Genomic DNA, 14276 nt, shown 5'->3' with positions numbered 1-14276 from the left:
TTGGAAGTTTATCGATCTGCAGGAAGTTAAGTTTGGCTGATGAGCTTAATATTAAGGTCTGTAGTTTTGTTAATTTGTTTTTTAACAAACTGGCTCTGATGGTGGTGGAATAAACCACCGAAAGCTCGGCAAAAAAGTTTCTTTGCTCCATATGGCCTTTGAAGAAGATCCCATCATTTAAACTATAATTCAAGAAGCTGAGTAAAAATTTTGAAAGAAGACAATTTAACCAAGCGAATACATGGGAGGTGATTCACAAGTAATGTGCACATTTTTATTCATTTTGGTGGCCAATCCTTTCTGGTTTCGATTGGTAGAGATTTTTTGGTTTGTAACCACATGCAGTGCTGAGACTGCCAACGTAGCTAGTTAAAATTATCGCATGCGACCAAACCAAAAACTATGCTGTATGTTTTTTATGTCCCTATATACTGTAAAAATACTTTAGTAAACGTACTTTAACTTTAAAGTTGCCTGAAGCTAAACTTTTAAGTTAAAGGAGTGACAAAATATCTAAACAATTCCATTTCATGTAAAAATTGTCTCCATAATCGTTGTCGTAATCGAATGGAACAACGCCAGTTAAATTTAGACAACTTATATTTAATAAAATTTGAAATTTTTCTACATAATTTTAGTACATATTTAAAACGGGAGTCTCAAATCAGCAAGATAATTGGACTTGTATTGTGCAACTAAATTGAATCAAAGTAGCTTTAATCCTATATCCTTTTCCAGTAAATCTGTTTTAAAAGCATTGATACTACCAATAAAGTCCGAATAATAGAAACATTCGAATGTAGCACATCAAATGATAGTTACATACGATTTCTTTTCGCTAAATAACAGGTTAAACTAAAAAAAGTTAGAAAAATCAACGGTCATATAAATTATTTTCATAAAACACCGTTTAAACCATACAAATTGAAATTACATCCAGATAAAGCATGATGTGTGATCATTTTCAATTAAAAAATTATCCACTACTCACCTCTAAAATAAAACAAATAAAATTTAAAAAATGTAATGCTACGTACATAGTGGGCATTTTTCATTTGCCATTAATTTTTCATATTAGAGAGATATAGGTAGCTGCAAGAAAATATTGATGTTATAAAGACCTGGATTCTGTAGGATTTTGGGACTTTGTTAATATTTTCTCGACGACGGCATTGAATATGCTCAGGATGGACACTTCGGATTTATTCACTTTTCTATAGAATAAGTATAGATTTTTTTCTACCCTCATAGATAAGAAGTAAGGCGCGGGTTTCGGTTTTTAAATGATGAAAATAGCTTTTTAATAAAATACGATATTCTGTATACAGCACAATTGTACCTTCCATATGATCGAAGAGCCTTTAATCTCATTCAGTGTAAAAAGATTGCTCTCGGTAGACCCTGAAGAAGACGAAATAAATTGTCGAAAGCTCGGCCTTGGTACAGTAGCACTATTTGTTTTTCTGACCAGAAGCCTAATCAACAAGACTATTATATATCACAATTGGACCGTCAAGTAAAAGTAAAAAAATTATAAATGTGCATGGGCGGGTTAAAGGGAGGAAGAAAGAAAGAGCGAGAGAGAGAGAAAACGGGAGAGAAAAAGAGAAGACAAAATAAGTTCCAATGCACCAAAAAATATTACTACCATAAGGGGAAATAAAAAAATGTTAAAGAGAAAGAGTAAGGCAAATATTCAATAAGTAAATTTCTTTATCGCTGTTCAACAAAGTACCATAATATAAACCCATAATATCAACCGTTATCGAAAGTATATAATCACATTAATTTTTATAAAATATAAATATTTATAATTCAACTATTATTAATACTACCAAATAATAAATTTATTTAAAAAATTTCACCACAGCAAAGACTACGAAAAATACAGTGATCAGTTAATTTAATCTATATTGCTTCAGAGAAAAGCAGATAGACAGACGTTTCCTGACCTACAAATAGAAATTACAATTTAACAAATCATACTGTACATTCACGTTAATAAATACACTTACAAATAATTTTACATTCCCAATAAAGTATGTATTAAAAAGTAACGGAAGCTACAGTTTAAAAAAAATGTACTTATTTTGTAATTGTTTCAGGTGGCGTGGCTGCGAGTGGACACTCAGACCATCCTTACCATCCATGGTCATGTGATAACGAAGAACCACAGGATCGGCGTGACCCACTCGGACCACCGGACATGGTACTTACATATAAAGGAACTAAGACAGTCGGACCGCGGATGGTACATGTGCCAGATCAACACGGACCCTATGAAGAGCCAAGTCGGCTTCCTGGATGTCGTCGGTAAGATTTCTTTTATATACATTTTGTGTTTAAATACATTTTTATTACTGCGTTTGAATCAGGCGAAGTATATAATGCAATATTATTTGCCAACGCCAGCCACTTGGAATTTATCAAGATCAAAAGAACAACTACAAGACTTTTAGAACCGAAATATGGTTTGATCGTCAAAATCAACTCACTTTCTACAGAACATTACTGAGACCACTTTGGCCTAGTGTGGACCTGGCTTCCACCAAGCCACTACCTCCAACATCCAAGATCACCTTGAGCAAGACTGGTCCAAATGTAGTGGACAAGACTGAATAAGAAGAATATTCTATGTGTATACTGGCATTGACGAAACAGTCTTGCCCTCCGCTGTAAATAAACTTCAAAGAGATACCAATTTCTATTCAAGTGTACACCTAGGCTGCAAACTGACTCGGAATCCCCTCACAGAGGCAACATTTTAACAGAAGACTGACATCTACGAAGACCTCTCGGACCGAAATCCGTATTGACCGTCAACACAAAACTAACCTTATACAAGTCATTACTGAGACCACATTTGACATGCGGAATGGAGCTGTTCAGCCATTCTGCCAAACCATCCAATATCCAGCGCATTCAATCTTTTCAATCAAAGTCCTCAAACAAATTGGCAATGCTATTTACTAGGTCATCAACCTCACTATATATGGCTTAAATATTCCTTTTTATCAACGAGATGATCTGACAGTGCTACCAAAAATTCCACACTAAGCTCGCGATCTACCCTAATCCTACTGCCAAAACATGATCTAAGCTTTCCCATCCTGAGAACCAGCCTGCCTCGTCACCTGAAACGACGTTGACCTTGAGACCTCGTCGCTTCTTAATCCCTCATATTGAGTGCCAGCGTGGGCTGGTTTCTCTTTATCTGCATCCTCCGAGTTCAGTGCTCGTCATAGTGTCAAAGTTTTGACTTGTAAGTTAAACATATCTTGACAGAAGACTGAACATGACTTAAAAGACCACAACTAAACAAATAACTTGGTAAAAGTTCAATTAATTGTACACAAGACATTACTGCAACCACAGAATGACCGACCCAATTGAAATATTTATCTTCCTCGCTGGCGTATGAAATATAAAGGAACGAAAATAGATAATTTGGCTATTTACCTAAGCATGTGCAAGATTTAAACTAAAAATAGGTAAATCATCAGAGAAGTGTGTAAAAGTACGCTTCGCCAAAGCGAAAAAATTGATTAAGATATAAATGATGACATTAGTTGTCTTTATACTACGAATAGAAAATTATATAATTATAACATCAAAACATTCAACAGTCATATTGAGAATACAGGTGGTAATAGCAATTTGTAAGCATTGGATCTAAAAAATTATTATTATTATGATATGGTTAAATTTACCTTTGGGTTTGTACTTTTGCTTTGTGTTATTCTTAAACCTTATTTACCCGCCAGTTGGAATATTTTGTAATTGTTCAAAAAATTTGATCGCAAACAAATCTTTTTGTGTAGTGAGATATTTTTTAATTAGTACAAGTAAAGAAACCCTAGTGCTAACGTGTCTATGCGCATACATATGGGACAGTGGGTACATGATCAAGATGGAGGGTGAGAAATTGTTTATGAGATTGAAATGTTAAATGGAAAAGACAGGGGTTGCCATGTGTGAAAAAGGGGTGGGCCATTGTGTAAAAACCATACCCTCTTTAGATTGTATTAATCACCGGATAACGGCTTCTATCTGCATCGTGTAGGCGGCCGCAGCCAAATTAATCGCGTTAGGCCTACTGGGCTTAGAGGTCGGATTACTAGTTGAAGAGGACATAACGCAAGTTCAGAAGGATCGAATTTCCTTTTACTGTAAAGGTGCTCTTATATCAAACAGTGGCAAACTTTCAACCTCAAGGAATACAGCGCCTTAAATTCGACGATTTGCTGAGATAGGATTCTTTGGTAATTTTAACGCCTTTCATACTTCAGAATAGACAGTATTAAAAAAATCTTACGTATGACGAATAATTGACAAAACGTACTATATTTATCTTTTAAAAATGGATTAGAAAAATTATAAAATAGGTTTGTTTGTTTAAGTAAAAGTCACCTTTCTTAATTAACACATATATAATTGGTTATTCAATTAATTTGATCGTATTAACTTATGTTTGTCAGTTCTGAAACTGTATCGTATATCACACGACCTTATTATTGTTTAGCACCAAGTTGACAGAAAATTAGTCTTTGAGAGATTTGACAGAGAAGTTAGAAATGTGATAAAGCCAACAAGAAAATTCAATTTCACATACAATTATTCTAAGAGAAGAGTTGAGAGAGAACGATAATTAAAAAATAAAATATGAGGAAAGGAGTTAGTACCTACTTTTACGACATATAAATCTCATTTTCAATAAAATATTTTTATATTTTCTAAGTCTAACTCGTCCTTTTCCAAATCAAAGAGCACTACTTTTATAAGATAGTTTTGCTCAAATACTTTCTAATACATCCAAACCGAATTCAATATTTTTCTCTTAACTATATTTCGAATTTTACATTATCATTCTTTGGAGATTCCTCCGTAAGGACGATTTTTAAACCTCTTATCTCACTCCTACAGAACAGTCTATTTCTCATCCTTAGATTACTGATTTATATAAGGTCACATACAGAAATATGTGGTGTTTAGTGACCAATGTCGATGATTATTTGGAGATCATGAGATCGGTCAGGTGACAATTTTCTTTGTCGTGCCAACGTTTCGATCTGTAGTGAGATCATCTTTAGAGCCTGGGATTGATAAACATTGTTTAAATTTTACAAATTCATGTAGGATGTAAAAAAACGAATTAATACAACGCTAGAAATTTTAGATTAAAAATGAATTTATACAATGCTAGAAAATTTTAGATCAAAGTATTTGTACTCACTCGAAGTGTTTGTTTTCTGTGTAGATGTGTCATTCTTGTGTGTCGTATTGAGGGTGCCAGTGAGATATTGATGTTTTATATTTATATACGTAGGATTTTCAAGGGGTGGGGAAGGAAGTTGGAATAAAACGACATTATTATATGAGGAGTCGGCTTCTTTGATGTGAAAAGAGCCGACAATGAGTAAAACGTGGGTAATGGTTCGGCCTGATTATCCTTTCAGGATTATATAGACGGGGATAGTAAGGGAAAGGAAAGCTAAATTGTTGAAGAATTAGACTATGTAAAAATGTTTGATGTGTGGAATGTGTTTTTTGTTTTATATGCTGTATTATATGTGTTGTATGATGTGATGATGATATATGTATGTTATCGATATTGAATTTGATTAATGATATTGGAGTAGCTGCGACTGAGTTTACATGTGTCTGTTTTGTAATTGATGCTGTGTTTATCCCTGTTGAAGTAAGCCACTTCTAAAAAGTTACGTTTGTGTTTGTTTTGTTGTGTGTGTAATATTTTTGGTCGTTGAAGTCGAAATTGTGTTGGTGTTCAAAGTTGTGGGAAGGATTTTGTTTGGGTTTTTTCTTGATAAGAGAGTAAAGCAAAATATCTATGATTGCAATTTAAATTCTCTTATCGGTTGGCATTCCTAAAATACATCATTGAAAAAAAGAAAATCATTCCTGACCACCAATTTGGATTCCGAACAAGACATTCAACAATACACCAAATTCACCGAGTAACGGACGTAATAGAAAAATCTCTCAAAGAAAAACAAATTTGATCTGCTATCTTCCTTGATGTCTCACAATCTTTTGACAAGGTCTGGCATGTAGGACTCATCAAGAAACTAGAAGGTATACTACCAAAGCAGTATGTCGATATTATCAGTTCCCACCTAACTGACAGACTGTTTAGAGTCAAACAAGAAGATCAATATTCAAAACTAAAAACAATAATTGCAGGAGTGTCACATGGTAGCATATTAGGTCCACTGCTTTACTCGTTATACACCAGTGATTTTCCGAAAATAGATGGAGTAAAAATTGCAACGTTTGCAGATGACACAGCGGTGATATCACTAGGACCGACTATCACCCATTCTACCAAAATCCTCCAAAATGCATGCAATAAGATAAACGAATGGACAAAAAAATGGAAAATCAAGCTAAATCAGCATAAATCAGTTCATCTAATCTTTACAAACAAAAAGGTGGACCATGTTCCGTCGCTCACAATCGATGGAACTATTATACCATACAGCAATACAGCTAAATATCTGGGAATGACCTTAGATGCCAAGCTAAGATGGAAAGAACACGTGAAGAAAAAAAGGACAGAAATAGGTTTAAGGTACAGACATGACTGATAGGACGTGGCTCCAATCTTGCTATACAAAATAAAATATTATTATATAAACAAGTCATAAAGCCTATGTGGACATTTGGTATCCAACTATGGGGTTTTACCAAACACAGCAATATCAAAATCATACAAACCCTCCAAAATAAAATCTTACGTAACATGGTCAATGCACCTTGGTACACAAGGAATAAGGACTTAAGATCCCTGAAGTCAAGGCGGAAATACAAATATTTGCCGCCAAACACCAGGCTCGCCTCAGCCAGCACGAGAATGAGGAAGCGACCAAACTCTTACATAACCGAAACATGGTCAGAAGATTAAAAAGAACAAAGCCATATGAACTTGTGTAGTTAAAAATGAATAGTGAATAGTGAAATGTAAATCTTATTGTACCAATGGGTTTATAAGAATGTAAACATTTATTTATTCTATAATATTATTGTAAAATTAATGGTTGGTCTAATAAGACCAGTTTTTATAAATAAATGTAATTTAAAAAAAAAATCGGGTGGCATTCCTACCCGTATTCTGTTTGGAGCCAAGATGCACCTTTCAATTAGGTCCAAAAGTAAGTGCTCATGTGCCTACCTTGCATGACCTATTTTTAATCGGGTGAGGATTCCTTATTAAACGAGGCAGGGTCCACCTATCGACTATCCTCTTGATACGCAATCGGCCCACCGACGCTGTAACTTCCTTTGAATCATATTTTTTATTGCATATTTAGCGTGATGGGGCCGGATCGCGGTGGGTAAGTCGGGAGGACTGTAACCTTAGAAAAATTGTAGTAATGATTTTTTAAATTCAGGTTCGAAAATGGAAACGCTGGATTGCCTTCTATCCTCCAATTCAAGTATTCACCAAGAGCATAGTGTAGCCCACGTAGTAGTATCCCTGGAAATATTCAAGCTTCTGATCGAATATGGCATCAATGTCACCCAAGATCCTCTTCATCATTAATTTATCATGTCTTAACATTACAATGAAAATTGGGAAGGACTTAATTTTAACTTCCTTACAAAACGCTTGCCAGGGTGAGCAGTGTACCTTACTCACCTTTTGGGCATGCGTATGCTCATATGGTAATCCGTTTGGAATAAAATTCATAGGGAACCCAAAGCAATCCCTGAAAATTGCAAAGGAATCCGACAAATGTTTTCAGATATACTGCAGTTTGCGTATATGCAGCTATGTACCGCTTAGATGATTGCGATGGAATTCATAGGAGACACATAGGAAAGCAATTGTAATAATCCCTATAAAAATCATCAAAATTCGTGCAATTCTGAGTACGTTTTACGTTTACGCATGCACAGGCCATACCATTGATCCGATGGGATGAAATTTCATAAAAGTTATTGGTCTCACAGTTTTGGAGTTTAGTCGCTTACAAGGAATTGACCTCAGTCAGACAGGTAGACACGAAACCAAATTTGTTCAGAAAGGTTTGAAACGCAAAATGTGAGTAAAAATGTGGTTTTTGGAATACAACAATTTTTTTAGCCTTCCGGTATGAATACACCGTACCGTCGATTGTACGGGAATAAGAAGTTTATTCAAGGAAGGATGCATTTTTACATAAAATGTTGATGTTAGACATAACATGTTTCCATGAGTGAATATAAACTGTTTGCACTAATTTTTCAAACAATAAATAAAGGACTTTATATTTTACAAATAGATGAGTAGTTAAATTGAATATATATATTTAAATATAAATTAATATATTTAAATATAGAAATGGACAAAGAGCGATGAATCATTGGCTCCAGACAATTGTACATCACGGTTAATTAAACAAGATAAGCTCAAGGGTCGTTAGCCATCCGTTCTTTTCAAAAGATCCAATTACCCTTTTGGAAATGCTTCAAACAGCTCCGACTAAGGGATACAACTTTTTCTGCACTCAACTTGTTTTTCTTTTTGTCTCTTGGTAATTTAATTATATTTTTTCAGCTCATTAAGGAAAGTCGGCTCAATAAGAAAAACAAATTGCCAAAATCCTCCGTAGTCGTGTAACTTCCAAAGCACTAGTCCGGTTTACAGGGCTTTGCGCTTTGTTCGAGGGAGGACGATATCAATTTCGATTAATTCGTTATCAGACAGTCGACTTTCTAAGACTGATTTTTTAAAAGTTTCCTATATTGTAAAAGCATTTTCAATTGTATCTTTGATTAACGATAGAAATAATAATAATTATCTATTTTCAAAGCCTTTGTCATAAACGCCGACTAGTACATTATTATAATTCTAATATTTAACTAAACCACCTCCAAAGGAATATAAGCCCAAATTTTAGGAATAAAGGCCCAAATTAACATCTCCCTCTTTGGCCATGAGTGCTCAGCAATTACACACCCTAAGAAATTTTAAGGTGGGTTTTGTTACAAATTGGCGTTTTTCCTTATAACCGAGTTGTACGAGTCCATCGTGTGGTAAACATTATCTTCTACCCTGTAGAGTTTGGGCAGTACGTTTCTTGACGTATTCCCAGCATTCGATCGGGTTTGGCACCCGGGCTTGCTCTTCACGCTCAAGGGCATCCAACCACCAACTATTTTACACTGCTCAGTTTTCTCACTGACTGGTTTTCCTCTCAGAAACTTTGCTGGAGTTCCTCACAATAGTGTCTGGCAGGTTTATACAGCATCTTCAAACCACCATACACATTTGAAACGATACATAGATCCCCTCAGTAACTTCGATCCTGTTATTTCCACTCCAAACCTCCAAGAACATTTCACACTACTAGTCTTGGTGTGAAACGAAAATAATAAAATTTAACACAGACAAATCTACCCACATAACCTTCACTCTCCGTAAATAGACGTTTTCTCCAAGCTAAATTATAAGATTGAAACTAAGACTTAAATAATACAGACTATTTAAAATCTATTCTCTCCCAACCTCGGACAAGCTGTGGTACCTCGGAGTGCACATCGACATACGCTTGACGTTGGATCCTTACACACTATAGAAACATAAAGAAGTTAAGAGACGATACAGAGCTCTTGCACAACTTTTTGACAAACGATCTGACTTTCTTTTGAGCAATAAAAGCCTGCTTTACGACATCATAGACAACCCCATATGGACTTACGGACTTGAGGTGTAGGGTTCGGAAAAACGTTCCATCTTCCGCCGTATCCAAATTTCCAATCCTTAATCTTACGAAAAGTACTTGATGTTACATTTGTTGATTATAATTACAAGTTGTTTAATTTTGATTGATCACATTTTCCAATCTATAATAATGAACAAAATTATCCCGTTCTTGCTTCTTTGGTCTCTTTCATCAATTATATAATATAAACAATTAACAGATTTTCATAAGTCAAATTTGTTTTGTATTATGTTGGTTTAGAGCTAGTCAAATCACCTTGCTTTTAGTTATTATCTCGCTGACATTAGACGTCGGATGAACATTGTTTTAGAACATTTCATTAATAATTACATACGCGCCTATGACTAAACTGTACAGAAAACTGAACATAGTTTTGAGAAATGTAATTTAATTTTATAGGAATTCCGTTAACGACGTGTTTTTATCATTTATGATGTGCAGTCGTATAAATTTGTACAGTTTATTTTATTGCAGTACTTTTTTTTGGGCAAATTCAACTTTTTAATTATTTCTGTGTTCAATGGGGATCAGGCTTGTCGGTACACTGCAAGCGAATCGGACCGTTTAAATTCTGATAACGTAATTTCGGTCGGAACATTGCACAAAATTGTTTTCCCCCCGATGAATTCGCATTTTGCTTTAATGAAAATGTTACCCGCTACATTTATAGGGACCCTGATATCAATTTGGATGAAGAAGTACCCTAAAGGGTAAAAAATGAATTTTTTAACCAGAAATAAACATATGTCCATTTATTTCTACTTTATTTATTAAGATGTGTTTAATTCTTACCAAAACTACATTTTTAGTAATATAAGCAAATCTGAATATACAAACAAAACTCTGTAAAGTGAACCTAATGCGTCCTCGTTAGTCTGCGTGTTGTCGAACAATTTCATTGGCCGTCATCATCAAAATCTACCCCTTTTCGTGACTCTTCTCAGTCAAACATGATGAATAGAAAATGGCAAAATGTAGAAACACGAAATAATCGAAGCGTTCAAACTGCGGATGAAAGGTATTTTTTCCAAGGTTTTTAGCTTCCTTAACGTCTTCTTTTAGACTATGGAAATAAACACATCCGATTCCCCAGAATTATCCAATAAATATTACTGCTACAAACGCTATAAAATATATAATTGGGCGATTGTTTTAACTTATGTTCTCAGAATTAATTAGTAATGGTCTGCCAGTCGGTGAACTCATGCTGAACCGGCATTTGGTCACTTAAGTAAATTCTCAAGAGTTCTCCACAAGGCAAAAATTTTATCTTTGTTTAACAATAAGGGTAAACTAATCACCTTGAGCTTATAAATAATTTTCACTAATGAATTGTGAACGCCTGCCCACAGGAGAAAGTGGTTTGGGCCTTATTAATCAAATTTACGATCTAGGACACCTGTGTGCTATAGGTACAGAAAGGGGAGTACAACATCTCCCAAAGAGCGCAGTATATTCGACACCCCCTAATATTACATCTTATATCAACATCAAACTACCCGTTGAATCTGATAACTCCTAAATAATTTTACATAAGTGTGCTGGAAAAGTATCGCTCAGCGAAACGTCAGGATCGACAACAAATACCATAAACCGATTTTTATTTTGTTCCCAGATAGTAAACATTTTATAATTTTACCACGATTTCCTTCCATTAATACTAGCATAAATCGTAAAGTATTAACGATAACACTGTTTTACTCCTACCGGAAGAAATAGCACATGTTGATTGTCGGCCCAGTCTTATAGGGAGTGTTTCATCGTCAATAATCTGTAGGAAACATGTCCGCCATATGAATAAAAAAATGCGATACAGACTATCTCTTATTTTCGATGGATTATTTTCCATTTTTTCAAACAGTCATATTATTATACATATTTTTTTACAGAAAAATATTCTTATAATATTATCCGGGATTAGTTGGAGATCAGTTTAACTTCGTTTGCACAGTTTCAACGTTCGGATCATTCACTTTTGTCTGCTAATGAAGAAATTCAATGCTGTGGATCCTGACACCGAGTTTATGCCAGTTGCGTTCATGCAATTAATTAACTCGTTGATTGGTGTATGTTACACAGTATGCGTATGCGTTTGCTCTGTCATAATTGCGCCCGCTTTGGAACCGTGTTTGAAAACCATTTCGACTTTTTTTCTATTCGATCACGTTAAGAACAAACGTCAAAAGTTACAAGGTTATCAATTAAACGCCGACTGTGTAAAATTACGTCAAATCTGCAGCTATATTTAATAGCTCTAGTAAATCAAGTGTCAATTTGAGCCATTAGGATTTGTAGGCGTTGTTATAAACGGACAGAATTCCAAAACTGCTGAATATCCAAACCCATTGCGAACCATTAATGGGTCATTAAATTGTTTCCTAATTTGAAAATTGGTTCTATTTGCTATTTATATTCTACTCCTTATTATGTATGTAGTCGAAATGTGAAAAATACGTACCGTCCTTTATAACAGATATTACTACACCCCAAATTTACTAATATTATACACTTTAGATTAAACTTGTTTTAAAATAATGTCAATCTTACTTTTAAATAATAAATACGCACATGTTACTCTATTTTACTGACACAAACGAAGAATAAACAGAACACGGAACAATATGAATATTTATTTGGTCATGGCAATAATATGTTCTAACAATTTTTTTCTTAAATAAATAATTAAAATATCGAGAAAAAAACATGCTTTAAACTTTTCCTCTAGTTTATTTTAAATGTACAAATTGACTTTTATCATAGGATACATTGGATTCTGAGTGGTCCGATTTAAATAATGGCTATTTCATTCTCGTGAAATTCAAGTGATATAATTTATAATTCCTTAAAATTTATGCATTATAAATTATGTATATTATAAAAAAAACATATTACTTTTTATACCATATTATTATTATTACTTTTTTTTTTGGTCCTGCCATCTCCTACTATGTGCTACTACAGAATGACCCCAGTAAAAATCTACACAGGTCATTATATTTCACTATATGATATTTAATTTTCCAATTGTAAATTTTAATAAAAGAAGATAAAAGTGATTATCATAAATTTTTATTAGAAAAAAAGATCCTCGATAATATTTCGTCTTTAATTATAGTTTTGATGATTTGATTTTCACTCTTTTATCCTGTAATCACTAATAATTAACCTTTTATTTATTAATAAATATCATCTTTACTCAACTAATAATTTATGGGGTAATATTTAACTGTATATTTTGAAAACTGCAAATTTCAACGTAGAAATTCACTCAAAATCCGTTTTGAATAATGACAATCAAAAATATTTCCTTAAATAAATTTTTTACTGATATTAAACGAATAATATTTTAAGTAGAAATTTTTTGATATTTACAGGATTTGGTCTTTTGTTCTAATAATTTTGATATTTAACCACATTCGCTCACTGAATTTTGATATTGATGAACACTATTGCTCTTGAAACAATAATACGTTTGTTTTAACGCAGAATTAATTGTAAAATTTACTAGAATAGCACTTTAGCATTTTGCATTCCGCTTCAAATGCAATTTGAAACCGCTTTTCTTGGATATAAAGGTTTGTAAACTAGTGCGGACGCACATAAAAGGAATAACCCTAGATTTCCTTCAGTAAACGCACATAGAATGCAATATAAATAAAGGATCTTCTATCCTAATCAAACTTCATTCAATTCGTGTAGTTAAATCTGCAAAAAATGTTATCATTGTATAAACGTTATTATACAATAAAGTAAATTCATACAGAAATGGTTTGAGATGGGGTGACTAAGAAGTAAGTAGATCTTGTATGCTTTTCGAAAAAGTTAACCTCGAATTTTTTGCTGAACTTTGCGCGGAAAATTAATTTAAAAAATTTAAATACGAAGGTTGTAGTTTTCTCATAGAATAAAGTTTAAAAGTTAATATTGCAATTTTTAAAAATGAAATTCGTAGGATAAAAAAAGTTTATTTGAATGGAGTGCTCACTGGTTTTAGGTTCCAACGACTGTCGGAATTCTTGGATAGAAGGAAGGATTTCTAAAAGGACAGAAAAATAAGGTTCTTGAACTTGAAACGTAATCTGATGCTTACCTGTTAAAGCATGGTCCTCCCACAGCAAATCCATTCCGTTTCACGGTGCCAACCTGCTGTTTGAACCAACATACAACATAATTTGACTTTTTAAGTCTTTCAATGTTTATTATGATTCAAAAACATTTATATATTTATCTTGGTTACTATTACATCTATTGCTATTTTGACATTTGCTTTCGTTTAACCTTTGTTTTTAAACGATTGACAAATTAATTAGTTTAAGATAATATACTTAGCTTTTTGCAGTATTTAATAAGAAAATTGTTAAATTTGGTTTTTTAAAATATTATTTTCATATTACAAAATACAATATTTGATCAATTATACATAGTACTGGTATCATTCGTGGTAAATAACTTTAGAAAAAATTATCAGTCAGCTGCATTAATTTTAATTATTTTCGTTGAATGATCATTGTTTACATAATTAATCTATTTTTTTTGGTTTTTGTTCAATTT

The 14276-nt window shown here is 33.4% G+C and overlaps 1 protein-coding gene across 1 annotated transcript in view; it reads left to right on the top strand.

The window, feature by feature from the left end:
* LOC106670365 (lachesin-like) overlaps nt 1-14276 on the top strand; it is a 163918-nt gene that overhangs the window by 14129 nt on the left and 135513 nt on the right. Inside the window, exon 2 of the mRNA XM_024230223.1 lies at nt 2106-2313. Coding sequence (XP_024085991.1) covers nt 2256-2313 — 58 coding nt within the window. The 5' untranslated portion in view covers nt 2106-2255. The remainder of the gene's footprint in view (nt 1-2105; nt 2314-14276) is intronic.

Source organism: Cimex lectularius, unplaced genomic scaffold (genome assembly GCF_000648675.2).
Source record: "Cimex lectularius strain Harlan isolate CLEC.00 unplaced genomic scaffold, Clec_2.1 scaffold348, whole genome shotgun sequence".
Classification (NCBI taxonomy): Eukaryota; Metazoa; Arthropoda; class Insecta; order Hemiptera; family Cimicidae; genus Cimex; species Cimex lectularius.
Note: the sequence above shows the minus strand (reverse complement) of the source record. Positions and strands in the feature narration are given on the sequence as shown.